The sequence below is a fragment of the Pseudonaja textilis genome, chromosome 2 (genome assembly GCF_049901715.1).
Source record: "Pseudonaja textilis isolate UNSWEBS1 chromosome 2, rPseTex1.2, whole genome shotgun sequence".
Taxonomy (NCBI): domain Eukaryota; kingdom Metazoa; phylum Chordata; class Lepidosauria; order Squamata; family Elapidae; genus Pseudonaja; species Pseudonaja textilis.
This window is the reverse complement of record NC_141991.1, coordinates 99,699,169-99,718,015: the sequence shown is the minus strand read 5'-3', so window position 1 is coordinate 99,718,015 and position 18,847 is coordinate 99,699,169. Positions and strand designations below refer to the sequence as shown.

The window sequence follows — 18,847 nt, the reverse complement described above, 5'->3', positions numbered from 1 at the left end:
TCCAGATCACCATGCTTTGATCATCTGAAAGATGAGAGAAATAATCAAGCATGTGTACAATTATCTGACCAGAATTTGATTAGATTTGCCTTTCCTTCATCCCTATCTCATAGAAGCATTTTGCATTTCATTTTTTTCCCTTTTAGGTTCATGTCAAATATAGCTCCTGCCTGGACCTGTAGGTTTGCTGAAGTTTATTCAACATTAATTTTTAACCACCTCTTAGAACCAGGTACTTCTTTCTGTGTCCATGGTTCAATTTCCATTCAAGTGAAACCATCTTTTTTGAGTTGTAATTACACTTGAACAAACTTATTTCTAGGTAGAATTACTATAATGTTTAAATCTTAAGCAAACTCATTAAGGAGAACATGAGAAACCATGTTGAGTCCTTTTCAGGATAAAAGGCTATGGGATTGTTCTGGATAAGGAGCTGCCTACAGGTGCATGTGAGAGTGTGAGAGTGGAGGTAGAAATGCCCGAATCTGGTTTTGAGCTTGTGATGTAGTTCAGTTTGAATCCTTGATACAATGCTCACAGTGATGAATCAGTATAAATAATTTGCACATATTCCATCCTCTCCCAGAAAATCTAGTAAATTAATTAGGAGGGCAGCTAAAATTATGGATATTAAAACATTCCCCTATCATAGGCCTAAATTTAAACACATAGTTTCAACTGGTAATTCACTATCCTTGTAGTGCCAAGATATATTTTTTTAATCACATTGAATGTCAAATTTGTCAGTAGTGAGTCTACAAGAAATCATTTGCTGCTAAACTTTGGAAGCCTTCTGCCAGTAAGTCACTGTTTTCTCTAAAAATATGTATGAATCCGCATGTTCTCAGGCCTTCAAGGAACTTCATGGAAGAAAAGTCTACCTCCCATATAATCCAATACAACCCCAATGTCCACAATGCAATTATAAATAAATTATTCAGTACTTTTCTTATACTCAGCCCACTTCACCCTCATTTAAATTATAGAGCCCTTAACATAGATCTAATGTTGAAGGAGGCCTGGTAGAATACTGAGTGCAACCCTATCTTTAATACCGAAAATCTAGAAGTATACTGTTCTCAGTATCAGTCATCCCATTAAACACACTTTCCAGAAATGGTCTTGAAGATCTCCAGAAAAGAAGAATCCACCATTCCTTAAAGGACTTATTTTATAAGACAAACTGTTCACTGTTAAGAATTTTTTCCTAATGTTGAATCAAAATCTATTCAGCTGAACTCAGCCATTCCAAAGAGTCCTGGGGCAGAAGATAACCAAGTTTCTTCTTTGTGACAGTCCGTAAGGCCTATAATCCATGCCCATGGATTATTGTGCTTAGATAGCCATATTAGATTAAACAGATTTTTATAGATGAAGATTTTCAGGTGATGTGTTGAATGAAAGGTGTATTGATTAAGAGTTAAGCAAGTTGCTGGGCTTGAATGAAGGGCATCCAAGAGTCAAATCCCCAATCAAGTATGAAGCTTACTGGGTAACTACACCAGTGACCCTTTCAACCTTATTGGGGAGTTGTCTTATTGGGGAGGTGGCCAGGATATTAAAATAAATAAATAAAATAAATAGCATAGCATAGCATAACATAAACCTAACTTACCTAAAAAGGAAGTTGTGGAGATAAAATTGTAAATCTTCTCCCCACACATGCACCCCAACTATTCATCACCAACACCATCTGAATTAAAGTTGATAAGAAGTGACTGTTAAAGAAAGATGACACAATCTTTTAATTTATTGCCCATGCATCCACAGTTTCGTTGTACTTGTACAATGACAATAAAGTTCTTCTTCTTCTTCTTCTTCTTCTTCTTCTTCTTCTTCTTCTTCTTCTTCTTCTTCTTCTTCTTCTTCTTCTTCTTCTTCTTCTTCTTCTTCTTCTTCTTCTCCTCCTCCTCCTCCTCCTCCTCCTTCTCCTTCTATACTTACAGAGTTTGCCTCTTCAATTTTGCTTTGCTGACAATTAAACTATTTGCAGCAGCAATATTTAAAACTATCCTTTAATTATTTTTTTGAAATAACCATTGTACAATCAATCACAATAAAGAATCAGGCTAAGTAACAGGGTGGAATTCTGCATTGTGTGCCAATTCCAAAAGCAGTCGGAGAATTAACATTATTATTATTATTATTATTATTATTATTATTATTATTATTATTATTATTATTATTATTATTATATAATTAATGTTCATGCACTTAGAAGGTTCCTGGACTTTAGCAAGGATTTGTTCCTTCAGTACACTGACAAATTCTTCCAAACAAATGACACATTCGGAAATAGGAGAATCTCCAGAGATTTAACAAACAGTCCAAATTCTGTCACCACAATTCTACTGCAATCCTTTTCGCATCTGTTATTTCCATTCACCTGGAATTGTGCCAGGAGTGGGCAAGCCCAGGAAATGGTACCCTGGTTTCTCCTGTATTACTACACATCAGGACTCTGCTCAGATCTTTTGGTCGCGGAGGTTGCCTGTCACTTCATTTCAAATGATGCACACACAACATTTGGAGACCTTTTGACAGCGGGGGAAATGGGAGGTTTCCCTTCCTTTTCTCCAGTATTCGATTTAAGACGAAGTCTCTGTTATTGGCGAAAAGGCAAAACCTGAATTCTTCATCGACCTGACATGCCAAGGAATGATTTCCCACTCCCACCCTCCCGCATGATGGCATGCAAAGACCGCCGCTATCTCCAAAATAGAATCTATTGGCGCAGTCAAACTTCCACGCCACAGTTGCTCGCGGGAGCTCTTTCTGGGCGCCTCGAGTTCAGTCCGCAACTTCATGCCAAACGCTTTCCTCTTTCACGTGTGACAAAACAGGGGTTTCCCGCCCGCCCCCCATTTCACACTCTGGGGAGAAAGAAATCTCCCGGTTCAGACGGACGCCGGTCTCTTTCCCGCCTCTGAGCAAGGCTTCTTGTCGCCCTCAGGCGAGACAGGGGAGAGCCCTCAGCGCAGCCGCGCATCCCGAAAAAGCGTGGCTCTGTGTGGAGGATCGGAGCGGGACGGGGGGTCTTTGGGCCTGGGCTGGGCTTAAGGGGCCAAGCTCAGTCTCCCGCTTAGCCCACACCCCGAAACCCACCGCCTTTCTCCGGCCTCTGGCTGCACGGGTTGCGATTTCTTCGCAGGGGACCGGGACTGGGCGGGCCGAGGGAGGCGGTGGCCACTCCTCTTGAAGCCTCTATAGCTGTCCCCGCCCGCTCAACAGCAGCAGCAGCAGCAGCTCCTCTCCAGCCCGGGCGTGCAACAGCGGCGGCGCAGGGAGCTCCGGCCAGTGCGCGGCGACACGGATGCCCAGCGCGGCGCCTCCGCAGTGCTCCCGCTCCGCCCCGGCATGGTAAGTGAAGGAGGGAATGCATGCTGACTTGGGGACAAGGGCATTGGGCGAGAGAAAGAGAGAGAGAGAGAGAGAGAGAGAAAGGGGACGAGGGGTACTGCAGTCTTTGCTGGCAGCCTGGTTCTGCCCGAGCGTGGCTACTGTCCGTGGTGCTCCGTCTCGCCGGGGATCGTCGCGAGGGAATTCCCTCCCCGAACTGGTTGGTATCCGAACAGCTTCGTTCGGGCGTTGCTAAGCCCCGACGGCGTAACAGTCATTTCCCGCCCCCTCTTCTCCTCATGGCCCCGATCCCGATCTGGGTGGGAGGATTCTTTTTTCTTTTCTTTTTTCTTTTCTTTTTTCTGCCCCAAAGAGACCTTCTGCGCTTCTTCTGGACAGTTCTGGCCCTTCCCTCCCTCTTCAATTCGGAGTCATAGTAGGCCCCCTTGGGGGCAACTCCAGCATCCTTTTTAGCACTGTCCCAGCTTCTTTCTCCCCACTCCTCTTTGCCTGGGCAGGTAGCCTCTGATGTTTCCTTCTCTCCTGTAGCCCATCACTGGAAGAGCTGTGACAAGGAGGTCAGGACTCCGAGAAGAGCCCATCTTTGCCCTGAAGCAGCCGAGTAGTGCCTCTTGTTTCTTATCAGGATGAAGTGAAGTGCCAAACTGCTCCTCTTCAGATCCATGGAGTGGCAGGACCAAGGTTCTTGATTGGACTGGGCTGGGCAGAGCCCCCCCACCTCCTCTGTTCTGCTCTTTCAGCTCACCATGGGGTGGAGGCATCTCCTCTTGCTTCTACCATTGGCTTTGTATGTCCTGACACTACTTCTGACCACCCAGGCAGCTGGGCCCCCACGGACGCCCAAAGGCAACCGGACACAGGGGGCAGGAGCCTCTCGGAGACCTTACAAGCCAGCCAAGGAGCAACTGAACCAATCCCTAACCAGCACGGCCCCTTCTTCTGTGCAAACCAGTGGCGGAGGAAGCCGTGGACGCAGTCCTGGTGTAGGGCCAGCAAAGGTGCCCTCCAGCAGCAGCAGCAGCAGCAGCAGTGCAGGCAGCTCCAGCCCAGCGTATGAGACATGCATGGGTTACTATGATGTGAGTGGGCAGTGGGACAAAGAGTTTGAGTGCAACAATACTCAGCAGGATTTTCGCTACTGTTGTGGCACCTGCTCTTTCCGCTTCTGCTGCAACAAGCGTTCTAAGAAGCTCAATCAGGACAAGTGCCGAAATCAGGACCCCCGTCCTAGCACAGATCCTATGACCCCTGCCACCAAAAATGATGGACCTGGAGATATACCCAATGGGTATGACCCTAATGAGGACAACACAAATGCCACCGTCTACATTTCATGTGGGGCCATTGCCTTTGTTGTCATTGCGGGCATTTTTGCTAAGGTGGCATACGACAAAGCACGACAACCACCACAGGAAATGAACATCCACAGGTGAGAACAGAGTGTGGACCCCAGTGCCTTTTTTTTTCACTTTCCACAATCTGAGCAATGAGTGTGCACTTGATGTGAGTGAAATATTTTCACTCCAAATACTATCATCCTATGACGGGAAGAAATCCCCTGTCTCACAGAAACACTGTTGCCTTTCCCAAGTTGGCTTATGACAGTAAACGCCACTTTACTGTCTTATAAATGAGATGATTGGTTTTCTTGTTCCTCTGTGCAATCTGTTCTCCTGCAGGAAACAAAAGGAGTTTCCTTTAGTATACTTGAGACATTGTCACCTGCTGTTCTTCAGGGGTCCTTGTTTCCCTATAGAGAAACAAACGTGCAAAACCTCATATAAGTTGTCTTACCTCCTGGTATCATGGAGATCCTCATTTCTTAACATTTATTTTGTTCAGAATTAGCATGGTAATTCTTCTGTACCAGCCTTGCCCAGCTAAGCATCCTCCAGAAATTTTGGACTAAAACTCCTGTCACCCTTACCCCAAATGACACATTGGTTTCAATGATGGGAGATTTTGTCCAACATATCTAGAAGGTATCAGGTTAGGGATAGCAATTTTACACCACACTGTTCTATTCCTTCTCTTTTTATTAATAGGAACAATTGGGAAAAGTAGATTTTAGTATCTCCCTCTGAAAAAGATGACGTTATTAGCATTAGACATAATACCACTACTGCAGTACTGAGTATTATCATACCCATAGCATATTTTTAAATAATCCAATTAAAAATCCTCATATTTTTCATTAGTTCGTAGAATTGTAGAGTTGAAAGAGACCATAAAGATCATCTAATCTGACTCCCTGCAATATGCAGGAACATCCCAAAAGCCTCTTTGAGAGGGAGCTGTTCAGCCTCTTCTAAACACCACCAAAGATGGAGAACTTCCATAGAAATACTATTGTTACAATGAGATAAAGTCTTTTTTTAAAAAAAAAAAAAACTATATATACATAGGCACAGAAGAATAAAGTTTTTGAAATAACTTGCTTAAATGTGGATTATGAAGAGTTATAAAGTAAAACCCAATCATAAAGTTGAATAAAGATTTAGGTTATGGTAAATTTTACTCAACAAATAAATGAACCGTTTCTTTTGAATTAGGTAGCTGAACAGGAAAGAGTGAATTTTATCTAAAACTCAGCTACCTAAAACCTGCTACAGTTTGAAGAGCACCCTCTAAATAGAAGGTGTAGGTGGCTGAGTTCTGTATTAATAACAAATTATTTAATAGCCCAATTATCACAAGCAGCTAACAAATTTGGAGACCTTACTTCATTGGCTTTGAAATAAATATTGTCCAATGATTTCTTAAAAATTAAGTCTTTTAAAGGTTTAGCTGCAAACCTCTTAGTGAGGTCTGAAATTGACAACTTTTAACAAATGTTAATCTTTATTCTATTTCTATTTTCATGCAACCTTGAAATCTGTATTTACCTTTAGGCACTAACATTAATTTATTTTAGCCTAACAACAAAGCACAGAATTACATAATATCAAGCAGACTTAAAATAGAAAAAGAGTTGTTCACTTTTAACAATATATAAACCTTTCAAAGCTTTAGAAATGAGGGAAATATTTCATTCCTCATTGAAATACATCTTTGTATCATTCTTTCTAAAACCAGAAGAATTAGGTTCTCTCTTGTTTCGTAGCTTTCAAAACAGTTCAGATTGCTGTTCATCAGACACTTTTATATATAGCTTTAAATCTTAAACAGGATGTTCCCATTTTCTCTCTTTTAAAGTTTGTAGCTATTGCATCTTCCTGTTAAACACTCAACAGTTCCCCCTACCCCCAATTGATGAAACTGCACAAAACTCTCTGGGCTATTTGCTACAAGTTCTATCTATTCTTCCCAAGGTTATAACACTTTCCGTATATTTTTAAATCCCTATTTAAGATTTTCTTTCCTCCTCTTTAACTCCTGTTAATTTTGCATTCCCCTCCACTGACCCAACTAAAAGCATGCTTGTACAATTGCATATTCACTTTCACCCCATTCCTGAATTCTGTCTGAAACTTTCACACCTGGGTGAAAGGGTGCCTGGTTTTCTTCTGCACTCTATGTCCTGCTAGTTTTTGTTTACTCTAAGTGCTACATAAAGTGGAACATTTCCTCCTTGCACTTCTAAAAGGATTAATCTCTTTTTCTAAGCCGGCTTCTTCTTCTTTATGTTGTGGAGAGGAGACCCATGTTGGATTTTTTTTTTGTTGTTGTTCAGTAGTTAGAACTGCTAGAAGTCCTCCATGTTTCTGTTTTGAGCACGTAGAGGCATTCAAAGTTAACATTTGAATGATTAAGATGGTACTTGATACTTTTTTTTTTGGTCTTTAAGTATAATAACAAAAGAAAACTACTTGCCCTCTGTGGAAATGTTGCATAGCAGAAATACGTTTTAACTGGGAAAAGTCAGGTGCCCTTCATTTTACCTCTGTGAATGACAAGTACTCTTACAACTGACATGAATTGTTGAGATGGGACTTTCAAATGTAGGATTTGGGGTGTATGTGTCACTCAAGTGTAAGTAAGCTAATTTGTAGTGAGCAATTTTTTGAAAATATGTAATAGAAGCAATCATGACAGAGAGGAGCAGCTGCCTTTGCATGATTATCTTTCATTTAAATCATCAATTAAATATTGTGTATGCTGAAAGACTTGACACCAGCTTATTAAATGAAAAGCAAGTGTATCTTACCCAGTGCATAGAATACAGTATCAGCATTCTGCTCAGTAAAATCTCAAGCAAGACTACAAAAAAGCCCAAATTTATCACATCTATTCCCTCCACAACATCCGCCACCTCACAAGCAAATCTGGAAAAGTTGAAAATATTCTCTTATTTCATTTTTCTCATTTACCCACTACTATATTATACACAATGAAGGCAACTCATCAGCTGGTATGCACACATTTTTCTTACAGTCTTAAGCTTTGCATGTGAAGGCTTATGCTAAAACTGAATTTTAATTTGAAAACACTTGGCTCTTAGTCAGTACCTTATGAGTATTGGCATGCATGCATACACACAAATACACACACACACAGAGAGAGAGAGACATCCCACATGCACACATGCATATACTAATAATATTAAAAACTTCTGTCAGCAATACTGTGAAATATTACTGCATTAACTTCAGTAAATATTAGGAAGAATTGAGAATATTGTCTTATGGGACTCAAACACCTCTTTTTGTTTTATTAATGCTTTTGCTAAGACCAGCACATCTCAGTAGGTAAATGGCATTCTTGATGAACCTGGAAATATATGTGCGCTTCTCTTTCCCATATTTTTTTATAATGCCAGGAGCAGTGGCATTACAAAATCTCTCATCAAAATCACATGAAGCCTTATCAGCCCTGTCTAAACTCCCTCTTGTCATTTCTATTCTTAGATGTTCTTTTCACTTTTAAAATATGTTTTTAAACGCTGAAATAAATCACTTGTATGGAGATCAAGGATCTAAAAAAATGAAAAATTATGTTTTAGAAAAAAATAGATCTTTGGATTTTTAAAATTATTATTAGAGTAGAGAAGATGACAAAGGATTATATTGTTCAGAGACATTTAACCTACATTTCATCAACTCTGGTAAATCTATTTAAATATTAAAAGCCATTTACCAGTTATAAGGGTATATATATCATGGTATGCATGGTATATCACAGGGTGTTCAACTTTTGCCAGCAAAAGATCACTCAGACTTGTACAACATATCAAGGGCCATGTTTCAAAGCACAAGTTCTGAGTGGCTTGATTGAAGTAGATATGTTAAAATAAATTGCAGAAATTAAGATTGTAAGGACAGTTCGGATATTGCTAACGGTAACTTTTCAAATCCTAAAGAATCTATTTTGTCCTTTCAAATCTCTTAAAGCTCATTCTGGGAGCTGCCAAAAGAATGCTCATAGTTCCCATGAAGTCATGGAGCCTACTTTTCTCATATGAATGTATTTCTTCCTTAATTTTAAAAAGAATAAAATCATGTATGGTCATGTATGTTCTTAAGTCTGAGGAGATGAGATTTCCATACTTTTTAGATCTTTCAGTTCTGTGCAGTCCAGTTATGTCTTGGGATGATCAAGCAGGGAGAAAAAATTGGGGCTGATGGAAATATATTCTTCTCCACACATACTGGTCACATATTAGGCTAAGTTTAATATCTGGAACCAGGTAATCTTTTTGCAACTACAAGCTGAATTTTTAGAATTGAGGGTATAGTAAATAAACTGCTTGCTACAAAGGGAAGTCAGTGGTTTTGGATTAAATAACTGATTTTAGGTGAGTTAATATTTTCACCAATTTCAGAGGGAGTAAAATCAATTCTAAATTATAATGAATATCATGTATATAAAAGTATTCTAAGGACGTATATAGACACTATAATGATTCTTATTTAACTCTAGGGGAAACAATGTTAGCTCAGTCTGAAGGATTCTTAAGTAAAGGCCTGTTTTTGTTGGAGACATAACTGTATGTGATAGGACCAATATTGCTGGCAGATTTTGTTACATTTTGTAATTCACAGTTTCTAAGAAAAGTATTATTGTGTGTCATAAAGAAGCAGCATGTTCAACATTGAATGGTATCATTGTCCGCTGACAGTCCTGGGTGAGTTTTTGAAATGTTAAGATTAGGGAACTGCTGACATTAGTCTGTACGCACATTTTCTAGCATTTCACTTTGTCACTTTTTTACATAGAAAACATAAAAGGATACAAGTGTCGAGCAATGCATTGGTTGGAGTTTTGAGTATATAGAGAAAAACAAAGTGTTAGAATAAAGAACTAAGATTTTTAATATTTTTATTGAGGAAATAACACAGAGAAATAAGGTATAGAAAGTAAATGGTACAATGACATGGTAATTGCTTGAACTGATCTATCACAAAGATATGCACAATTTAAATTGCTAATGTTAGCAGAAGCACAATTATGTACCTGACTTATTCATGTGGGTAAGAGTAAATATTTTCATATTGTTTTAACAAACGATAGTACATTTTTTTCTCTAGCGTTTGCTAAATTGTCTCAACTCTGTTATATATTTTGAAATATCCTTCAGCCTAGTGCTGAAGGATAAAAGTGACACAATGCTTCTCATTTCAATGTCAGCAATTGAATAGTGTTCTATATCACACATCGAGATAGCAAAGTAACTGAGAGCGTACAGGACAGTGTGAAATATTTAGGACTTTGCTTTGAATACTTCATTACTGGTCCCTAGAAATATCTGTTTGAGGCAGCCACTTTGCTCAGACTAGACTTGAGTATTTGTTATGGTTACTTTGAAAAAAATCATGTTTTATTATGTTTATCAAGGTGTACTTTTGAATCTCATCTTACTTTTTAGACAGGAACAGACTGTTCACCCAGTCTAAACATCTTCTGGACTATGTCTGTAAGCCTGGATGTCTTTTGTGAGTTGTTTTCTGGATCTTACCATCCTTAAAATGATATGGGATCCTAAATCTCCTGTTAAAACACAAAGTCGTCCCCCCAAAAAAATCCCTATGAATTTGTCTCACCTTCTCACCACTCACAGGTCTTCCAGTCTTTCTAGGCAGCTTGCACATGTGAATGAAACAAAGACAATTGCTTTTAAGTATTCCATTTCTTTTAAGTTGGCAGTGAAATTCAACTGTAATGTCCGTGCTTTTCTAGTTATGGATTGGAAAGTTATGCACCACCTTTCTCCTATTGTAAAATATCTGTCCTAACAGTACTCTTCATCAGGCAAAGCATTGGGAGTGAGGGTGGTAGGGTTTGTTCTACCATCGAATCTTGTACGGAATCCTTGGAATTTGTTCTGTTAAACTTAAACATTCTCATCTTTAATTTGTTCTAGTGCCTAGACTTGGATCCCATCAATGATGCCAATTAAGTCACAGAGAGAATTGTGAAGAGGTTCATTGAACTCCTCTTTCTCCCACCTGAGAGAATTGTCTCTTGCTTTGAGAACCTTCTTTTGTTTAGACTTAAAAGTTTTCATTCTGATATTCTTTCAGGTACTGCATAAGCAGAACAACTTATTTTCCCTCTATGGCCAGCTTTCAGTAGACTTACAGATGTTCTTTCATATCGTTATGATATGGCACAAATCTATATAGGAACATATAGAAAGCAATACATGGCAACTGTATAATAACTTTTGTAACTAAATGATGGCAATATGAAACCAAATCTGATGAACATCAGCTCATGTAGGCAGTCCTTGCTTAACATCTACAGTTAGGACCAGCAACTTCTTGCTATGCAACACAGTTGTTAAGTGAAAAAACATGATTGCAGTGGACCTGCGACCTCACTTCTCCGGCAGCGATTAAGCAAATCCCCTCACAGTCATTAAGTGAGATATCATGTGACTGAGACTTGTGATTTCACTGCCAGGGTCTTCATTGACTCGGTCAGAACCAAATAGTAATTATATGACCATGGGATGCTCTGTTGGTCATAAATGCCCACTGGTTACAAAGGCCCTGAATCTCAATCATGTGACCATGGGAGCCCTGCAGAGGACATAAATGTGAGGACTGATTGCAAAGTTACTTTTTCAGCACCATTGTAACTTCATTTATTCTATGACCTCAAACTGTAACAATCACTAAATAAGACAATGGTTAAACGAGGACTACCTATATATGATAAATTTGGCATTTTGATGCACAAACTGTTGGTACATACTTGTATTTTATCATATGTCTGCATCACTTAACAAATAGGATATGACCCAGATTTCAGATTTGATACTGATGTGGAATAAACACATGCTCATAGAGTTTTCTTACTTCAAGTGTTTTCCTGAAATGTGTCAGCTTTATTTCTTGCTATCTCCCTAGTCAGTATCTAGATTATTTCCTTATTCTTCTGTTACAACAGAATTCCTATTGTAACCCTTACTTGCACTAGCTTCTGTTTCTGAAATTTCTGTCAGATCTAAATCTTTTGTCCCCATAAGCCCAGTCTGTTTCAGTTTACATTAGTTTGCATCTGCTCTAAGGCAAATTGCAGATCATTTTATAATAGATGTGCACTGATATCCCTCATTACACTCCTCTTGCACTGTCAGGAATTTTGCTGGATGTCTTACATCACACATTATTTCCAGTTGACATTTAGATATGGACCTATAGGAGTTCCACTATCCCAGATTAGTTTACCGTTTGATTTACTTATACTTTGTGGTCTTCTTGCACCATTTGTAAAGGCACACTTGCAAACTTACTGGGCATTAGTGATCATTGTCCGTGGTTGCTGAGGAAGTTAATACTCTGTAGATTTGTTTAATGCTGCTACTTGTCTGTACCTATTTGCTCTATCTAAACCAGCAACAGGTAATCAATATATCACCACCATCACCACTACTATTATCATCATTTTAGCCACTATGTATCCATTACAGGAAGAAGGCCTTTTCCTCCTGTTTCCAACCAATATGGTCATGAGCTTTCTTTTGTCAATTGGACCTGCGATACTTTTTTATATCATCGATCCATCTCATTTTAGGATCTCGTAGACACATTTTATCAATCCGGATCCATTTTATGGCTGCCTTGATCCACCTGCCATCAGTTGTTCTTGCAGTGTGACCAGCCCATTTCCATTTCAATTCTTTTATTCTCTTGATGATATTGTATACTTTTGTTTGTTCTCTATTCCATGTGCAGGTCTTTCTATCTTGTCATTCTTCAACATTAGGTCTGCTAACTAGAACTGATGGAATTGGAGTTCAACAATACCTAGGAGCCCACATATTGTTCATTCTGGCTTTAGTTATTTCGAATATAAATATACATCATGTCAGAGTTATTACTTCACATTTGGGTATTAGCTGCAGGTGAGATATTAGTAATTAGGGGGCATTTCTGTGGCCAATTGGAACAGGACATGAAACGCAAAACAAAATCTCTGGCCATCTATATTTATTTTGGGGAGGGTGTGTGTGTAAGCAAGAGGAATATGATTCCAGTTTTCTACACATGTACTGCCCACAGTCATTACACTGCTGAGATGATTTTAAATGCCAGCTGTGTTTTCATTTCTGTCACTAGAATGTAATGTATAATGCTGTTGTGCACTTTGGAATTTGTGTTGTCTTCCATTTAAACAACAATACTTTAATCTATATTCATCCCTCACCAGCCTCAGTTATCTGAGTCTTTGAACTTGCTTTTCCACATAAAGACCTTTACTTATACACATACACATTAGCATATGTAAAAAAAATATAATGGTACCTTGCTTAATGGGAATTGTTCCATTTTCACTGAGTATGTGTGGTAATTTGATTCTCTCATTAATGTTTTTTTGCCCAATTTTTCAGCCTTTATATAATATGCAGAGGATAATATGTAGGAGTAAGCAGAAGCCACCTGATCCACTTCAAGGAGCCTGAGCCAGTGCTACAGAAATAACCTGATCTGCTCTAGCTTTGTGTGTGGGTAGTTCAATCCAACTTTATAACCAGAGTTGAAGGATGATTCCAAAAAACAGATCAGTCCTCCCACAAGAATACATGGGAAAATCCCAAATGGCTGTTAACAATTTTGCTTTTCAACAAAAAGAATTAGATTTGCAAACAAGCTAACGTTCTAGTGGTTAATTTAGTGAGCTAACTCCTTTTAAATTCATTGGATTTTTTTTTTAAAGCCTATACTTATTTTGAGATAGAATGTGCCAACATTTGCAGCTATAGAATTGCTTTCTGGTGAATATACCACTGCCAAATTTCAGATAAATATAAGAATAAGATATAAATATATATAATAAATATAAGGATAAGAGGGTGGTAAAGAATGATGCTGCCTTTTTCTGAATGTGGAAGCCGCTGATTGTCAGGAGGTGCTGAGGCAGTGTAAGGGATAAATTTTGTTCAGCCTCCCCGATAAAATAAATTAGTTGTTAGGCCTAGTCTGCTCGTTAATGCAGGTCAGAAACTTTTAAAAGAACTGTTGGGATACAATGTCCTTTGGAACAAAAACACAATCACTGGGGCAATCAAGGGTGGTCCATCTGTGATCTAATTACAAGTGTCATTCCTGATTTAGGAGAAGATATGTCTATCATTGTATCTACTACTCTTTCTCTCTTCCCTCCATATCACGGAGTTTTATACAAGCAACAAAGCTTAGTTGATTGGTTTTAGCACAGCTGTTGCATCCATGCAATTTGCAAAATGCTCACATTTTTCAAATTTTGTTTCATGAAACCTTGTTGGCTGGATCAGGACAGGTTGAATACAAGCATTTTTGGTCCAAATTATTTCACCCTGCCTTGGAACTTGAAATTCTGTCTAGTCTAACGTATATCTCCTGGAATGACATCCAAAAATGTACATAATTAATTAATCACCTGGCTGTTCTTTCCACAGATGGTAAAAGAAGAAAATTGGATTTATCCATCAGTAATATTTTAATATTGTCCTTTTCCTTGTACCTTGTGTCTCACCTACCAAAAACTTAGCTAACAATTTGAATCCTCAAAAACATTAAGGAATATATAAAATTTAGAAATTGTATATATGGATTAAACAGATACTGTCTGTTTTCACAGTCTTCATAAAACCTCAGCAAAGCTGAGGCTAACTGTGGTTAACCTCAAAACACTTGTTGAACATTGCAGGTCAAATTATGCCTCCTTACTTCTCTAAATCTTCTATATATTATTTATCTCAAATTTGGTATACTATCAATTCCATATAGAAACCATACAATTTACATACAATATATCCAGAACATACGATCCTCTATCAAAAACTATAAACAAACTCCAACCTTTTCATCTCATTCCAACAGCATGGCAAATTCAGCACTTTTCAGAATAGGTCTGTTTTGAACATTTATCTCTGAACCTTCTATCTGATTGATGGCATGAACATTACAAGAATAGTGCTGGTATATACTATATTTTATATAATTGATTCTTGAATGTATACATTACTGTGTCAGAAATTAAGGCACTTCTCTAAGAAAAGCCATGCTTACTAGCTGAAATAAGAGCTTTTTTTAAATTCCACTTTTATTAAGGTTATAAATAAGTCAAGGTGGCGAACATATCTAATACTCCTTTCTCTTCCTATTTTTCCCATCACACCAACCCAGTGAGGTTGAGTAACTGGCCCAAAGACCCCCAGCTGGTTTTTCATGTCTAAGACAGCTCTAGAAACCATAGTCTACTATATCACAGTTTCTACTACAGCAGTAGGATTATAGGTAGTCCTCAGGTCACATTACATAGCCCCGGATTTTCATCATAAGTGATAATTGTTGTAAGTCAAGGGACACTGTGACTGGATCTGATTTTGTGACTTTTTTTTGTGGTGATTGTTAAATGCATACGGCAGTTACAGGTAGTCCTCAACTTACATAGTTCACTTAGTGATCATTCAAAGTTAGAACAGCACTGCAAAAAGTGAATTAGGATTATTTTATACACTTATGGCTGTCTCAGCATTCCCATGGTCACGTGATTTACACATTCTGATGTTTAACCACTGACTCACATTTATGACGGTTGCAATATCCCGGCTTCATGTGATCCCCTTTTGCAACCTTCTGACAAGCAAAGTCAATGGGGAAACCAGGTTCACTTAACAACCGCGTTACTAACTTAACAACCGCAGTGATTCACTTAATAAATGTGGCAAGAAAAGTCATAAAATGGGACAAAAACCTCACCTAAGCAATTTCTGACTTAGCAACATACATTTTGGGCTCAATTGTGGTTATAAGTTGAGGACTGAATATCTAAGTTAATGTATCATGTGGGTGTTTTTTACTGGAAACTGGCCAAGGCATTGTAAATCACGATCACGTGACTGCAGAATGGTGCAACTGGCCTTAAAGGTGAACTAATTGCCAAGAGTCCAAAATGTGGTCATGTGCAGCCTTCGGAATGCTGGAACTGGATTGTAAGTAGCTTTGGAGGGCTCTGTCATAACTTCAAACAGTTGATAAGTGACTAGTAGTTGCACGAGGACTATTCAGATGGATAGCAATTCCTCATTATTCAGAGGAATAGGTCTTTAAAAAAAACCCTTTTTCATATCTTAGATATGAAACATTTCTGTAGGTCCCATCAGACATCTCCTGAAAGTAAAGTTGGAGGGCAACTGATGAGATTGGCATCTCTCAGAGAGAACCAGTTCCTAATTTATTTAGAGTTCCAGGTGATATCAGGCTTGCTTATCTTCTTCTTCTTCTTGGTTGTTTACAATTGCATTTCCTATATGCTTGTTTGTTGTGTACCTATGACCCATAGGTATGAGACATTTGAACCCTTGAACTTTCAGCCCAGCCCTTTGACATTTCTGAACTATCGACATGTATTTGCGCTGATCCAAAGCCATTAGAAGGCTATATTATAACACAGAAAGAATCACAAGCATTCGTTTGTAAATCTTTTACTTTATGAGAATGCTACAGCAAAAAATCCATATATGGATCTTGTCATGTCAGGCTGTGGTTCCCCATATCAATCCCTGCGATGTTCCAAAAGTGACATAAGCCTGCCTGAGTCTGGATGGGAGGTAGAAGAGACTGGCAGTGGATATAATCTTGAACTGCAGATGTTTCATTTCCTGTGACTTTTGGCTAAGGGTGGCAGGCGTTCAAGGGCTTAGGATGTTTTTGCTGTGGTGATGTTAAAAGTAACATAGAAAATAGTGGATAGAATTCCATCCAGATTCTGCTTAAAGGAGCACTGCCTGTGGATAGCATTTCTCTGACACCCAGGCAATGAATGCCAGAATGACCAAATCAAGGGCACCTGAAGAGGAATACCAGAATGACCAAATGAAGGTCAGACGGCTCAACAGAATCTGGATGGTCTGAACTCACCTTCTTCTGCTCCATGTCCCAAGGCAAGCTTGTTTTTTAAAGGAACTGCCTTGCTCTCTGCATAAGAAGCGTCTGACAGCCTGTTTCCTTTTCTCTTGGCAGAATAAAAAAGGGAATGTAGAAACCATAGCTACCTCATTAAAGGTTTTAATAACTTTCAGCACAAAACCACATCACAAAATTCAGGCCTAATATATTAATTTTAATGAAAGGGCTACTCCAATTTCTGGAAGGGTTGAGTTTGAAAACACATCAGTTAAAATAACTTTATATTTTAGTTTTATTTTTTCCTGAACCCTTATTTGTAAATCAGGCAATTTTAGCACTGAGACGGAACAATCATTCACAATAATATATGATAGAGACTCTCAAGGCACTAGAATCCTAATAGGCAATTACTGAGTGTCCATGCCAAGAACTGGTAAGCTGTGAATTTTTTTTAAAAAAAAAACCCTCTGTAATAGCTGCTCTTAAATCAAATCCAAAGCACATAATTATATATATATATATATATATATATATATATATATATATATATATATATATATATATGCCAAATTGGAAAGACTCATGCCAACTTACATTAAATAAATCAATAAAAGCAAACAATTGGAATGCAAACGTGAAAAAAATAAAGTGGAATAGGGATGGGGCCAAGTGGGAAAATGTATTATTTCAGAGACCAGAAGTGGTGCCATAGAAGGCAATCTTCAGGATCCTGAGTAATGGCAGTTTAATTGTTGAATGGCCCTGGACCATCTTCTCCCTGTCAGTTCTTGTAGGACAAGTAGAGAGAATTAAGAAATGGTATTCCATAGATAACCAGATCTTGGAATCCTCCTGGTGACCAGTGTAGGTACAGAGATGTTGCATGTGCATACCATGGTGAGCCTATAACTGCTTGTGCAGTTGCATTCTGGGTTATAGCTTAAATCTTGAAGTGGTCTTCAATAATAATAATAATAATAATTATTATTATTATTATTATTATTATTATTATTATTATTATTATTATTATTATTATTTTGTTCTTGTTCTTGTTATATATCTATGTTTATATCTATGGAAACATATATGGCCTTTCCTACCTACCTAAAATTCCTTTATACTTTTCAAACTATCTTAGGAAATACAAGGTACTTAAGAGTTTTAATCAGGAGACTTCTTCAGACTTTCTTAGCTGTCATGATGGAAACCATAAAACCATAAAATTGATTTAAAATTACATACGTTTAAAAAGTAAGAGAGATAAGCGCTGTAGTTTGTAGATGGAAGGACTTTGAAAGACGTGCTTCTCAACATTTGCCTGAACAAAGTACTTCTCAAAGTATTAAAACAGCAACTACTTTTGTGAAGCCCATGTAGCTGCTGTGAAAGTTGTCTCCAATTGTTTCCATGTGCATGCTTATATACAGGCACTGGCAATTCCAGTGAAAGTTATCTGTGGAGGTACATATTTTTAAGTATCTGTGCAGTTCTTGCAAAGGATGTGCTTTGTTTGATGAAGAGGGAGGTTGCTTCATTTATGCAAAGATATTTTGTCAAGTTCCTGATTTTTGAAAGCATGGTACAGTCCTATTCTTTACTACTTGAACCAGACTATTTACACTAGATAGCAATATCAAAGATTTTTATTGATCAGAATCATAAAGCAGCAAAAACACTAACAATCCCACCACATATACATATGCCCTTGCAGCCTCCATAAGTTTGAATATCCATCCAAAACAATGTCCATATAAATCTCAGTGTAGTAAGGGGTCTCAGTACTATCATTTTTTTTTCTGTATTGTAAACGGAATATGAATCTTCGAGGGAACTGTAACCTACAGCAACGAACAAGATGGAACACATTGTCAATTATACCTGTGCACTTGGAGCAACTCTATTTAAACTGGCATAATTAGTTTGGATCTTGGCCTCTATATATTATCCAAACTGGCTGCATTTGAAGATAGGAATCTGTATCAAGGCCAACCTGACTCTCCCATCTGCTCAGATAGGTGAAGCATACTTTTAGGCAAGATTTTTTTAAATTTATCATTGGCATCAACACTGTGTCACTGTCAGCCTAGGCCTACACATCTCTTACGCAAATGAGTAGGATGCCTTTGGCTGTTCTGGAGAAGAAGCTGGCAAGATTAAGTCCATCATTCCTCTCCCTTGCAGTTGGGAAGCACCCAGCTGAAATGTCATGT

General features: G+C 38.3%; 1 protein-coding gene across 1 annotated transcript in view; it reads left to right on the top strand.

Moving 5' to 3' along the window:
* The first annotated feature begins 3,157 nt into the window (after window positions 1–3,157).
* Window positions 3,158–18,847, top strand: part of SHISA6 (shisa family member 6) — a 344,994-nt gene continuing 329,304 nt past the window's right edge. The window contains exons 1-2 of the mRNA XM_026696204.2: window positions 3,158–3,360; window positions 3,889–4,789. Of these exons, the coding sequence (XP_026551989.1) occupies window positions 4,107–4,789 (683 nt within the window). The 5' untranslated portion in view covers window positions 3,158–3,360; window positions 3,889–4,106. The remainder of the gene's footprint in view (window positions 3,361–3,888; window positions 4,790–18,847) is intronic.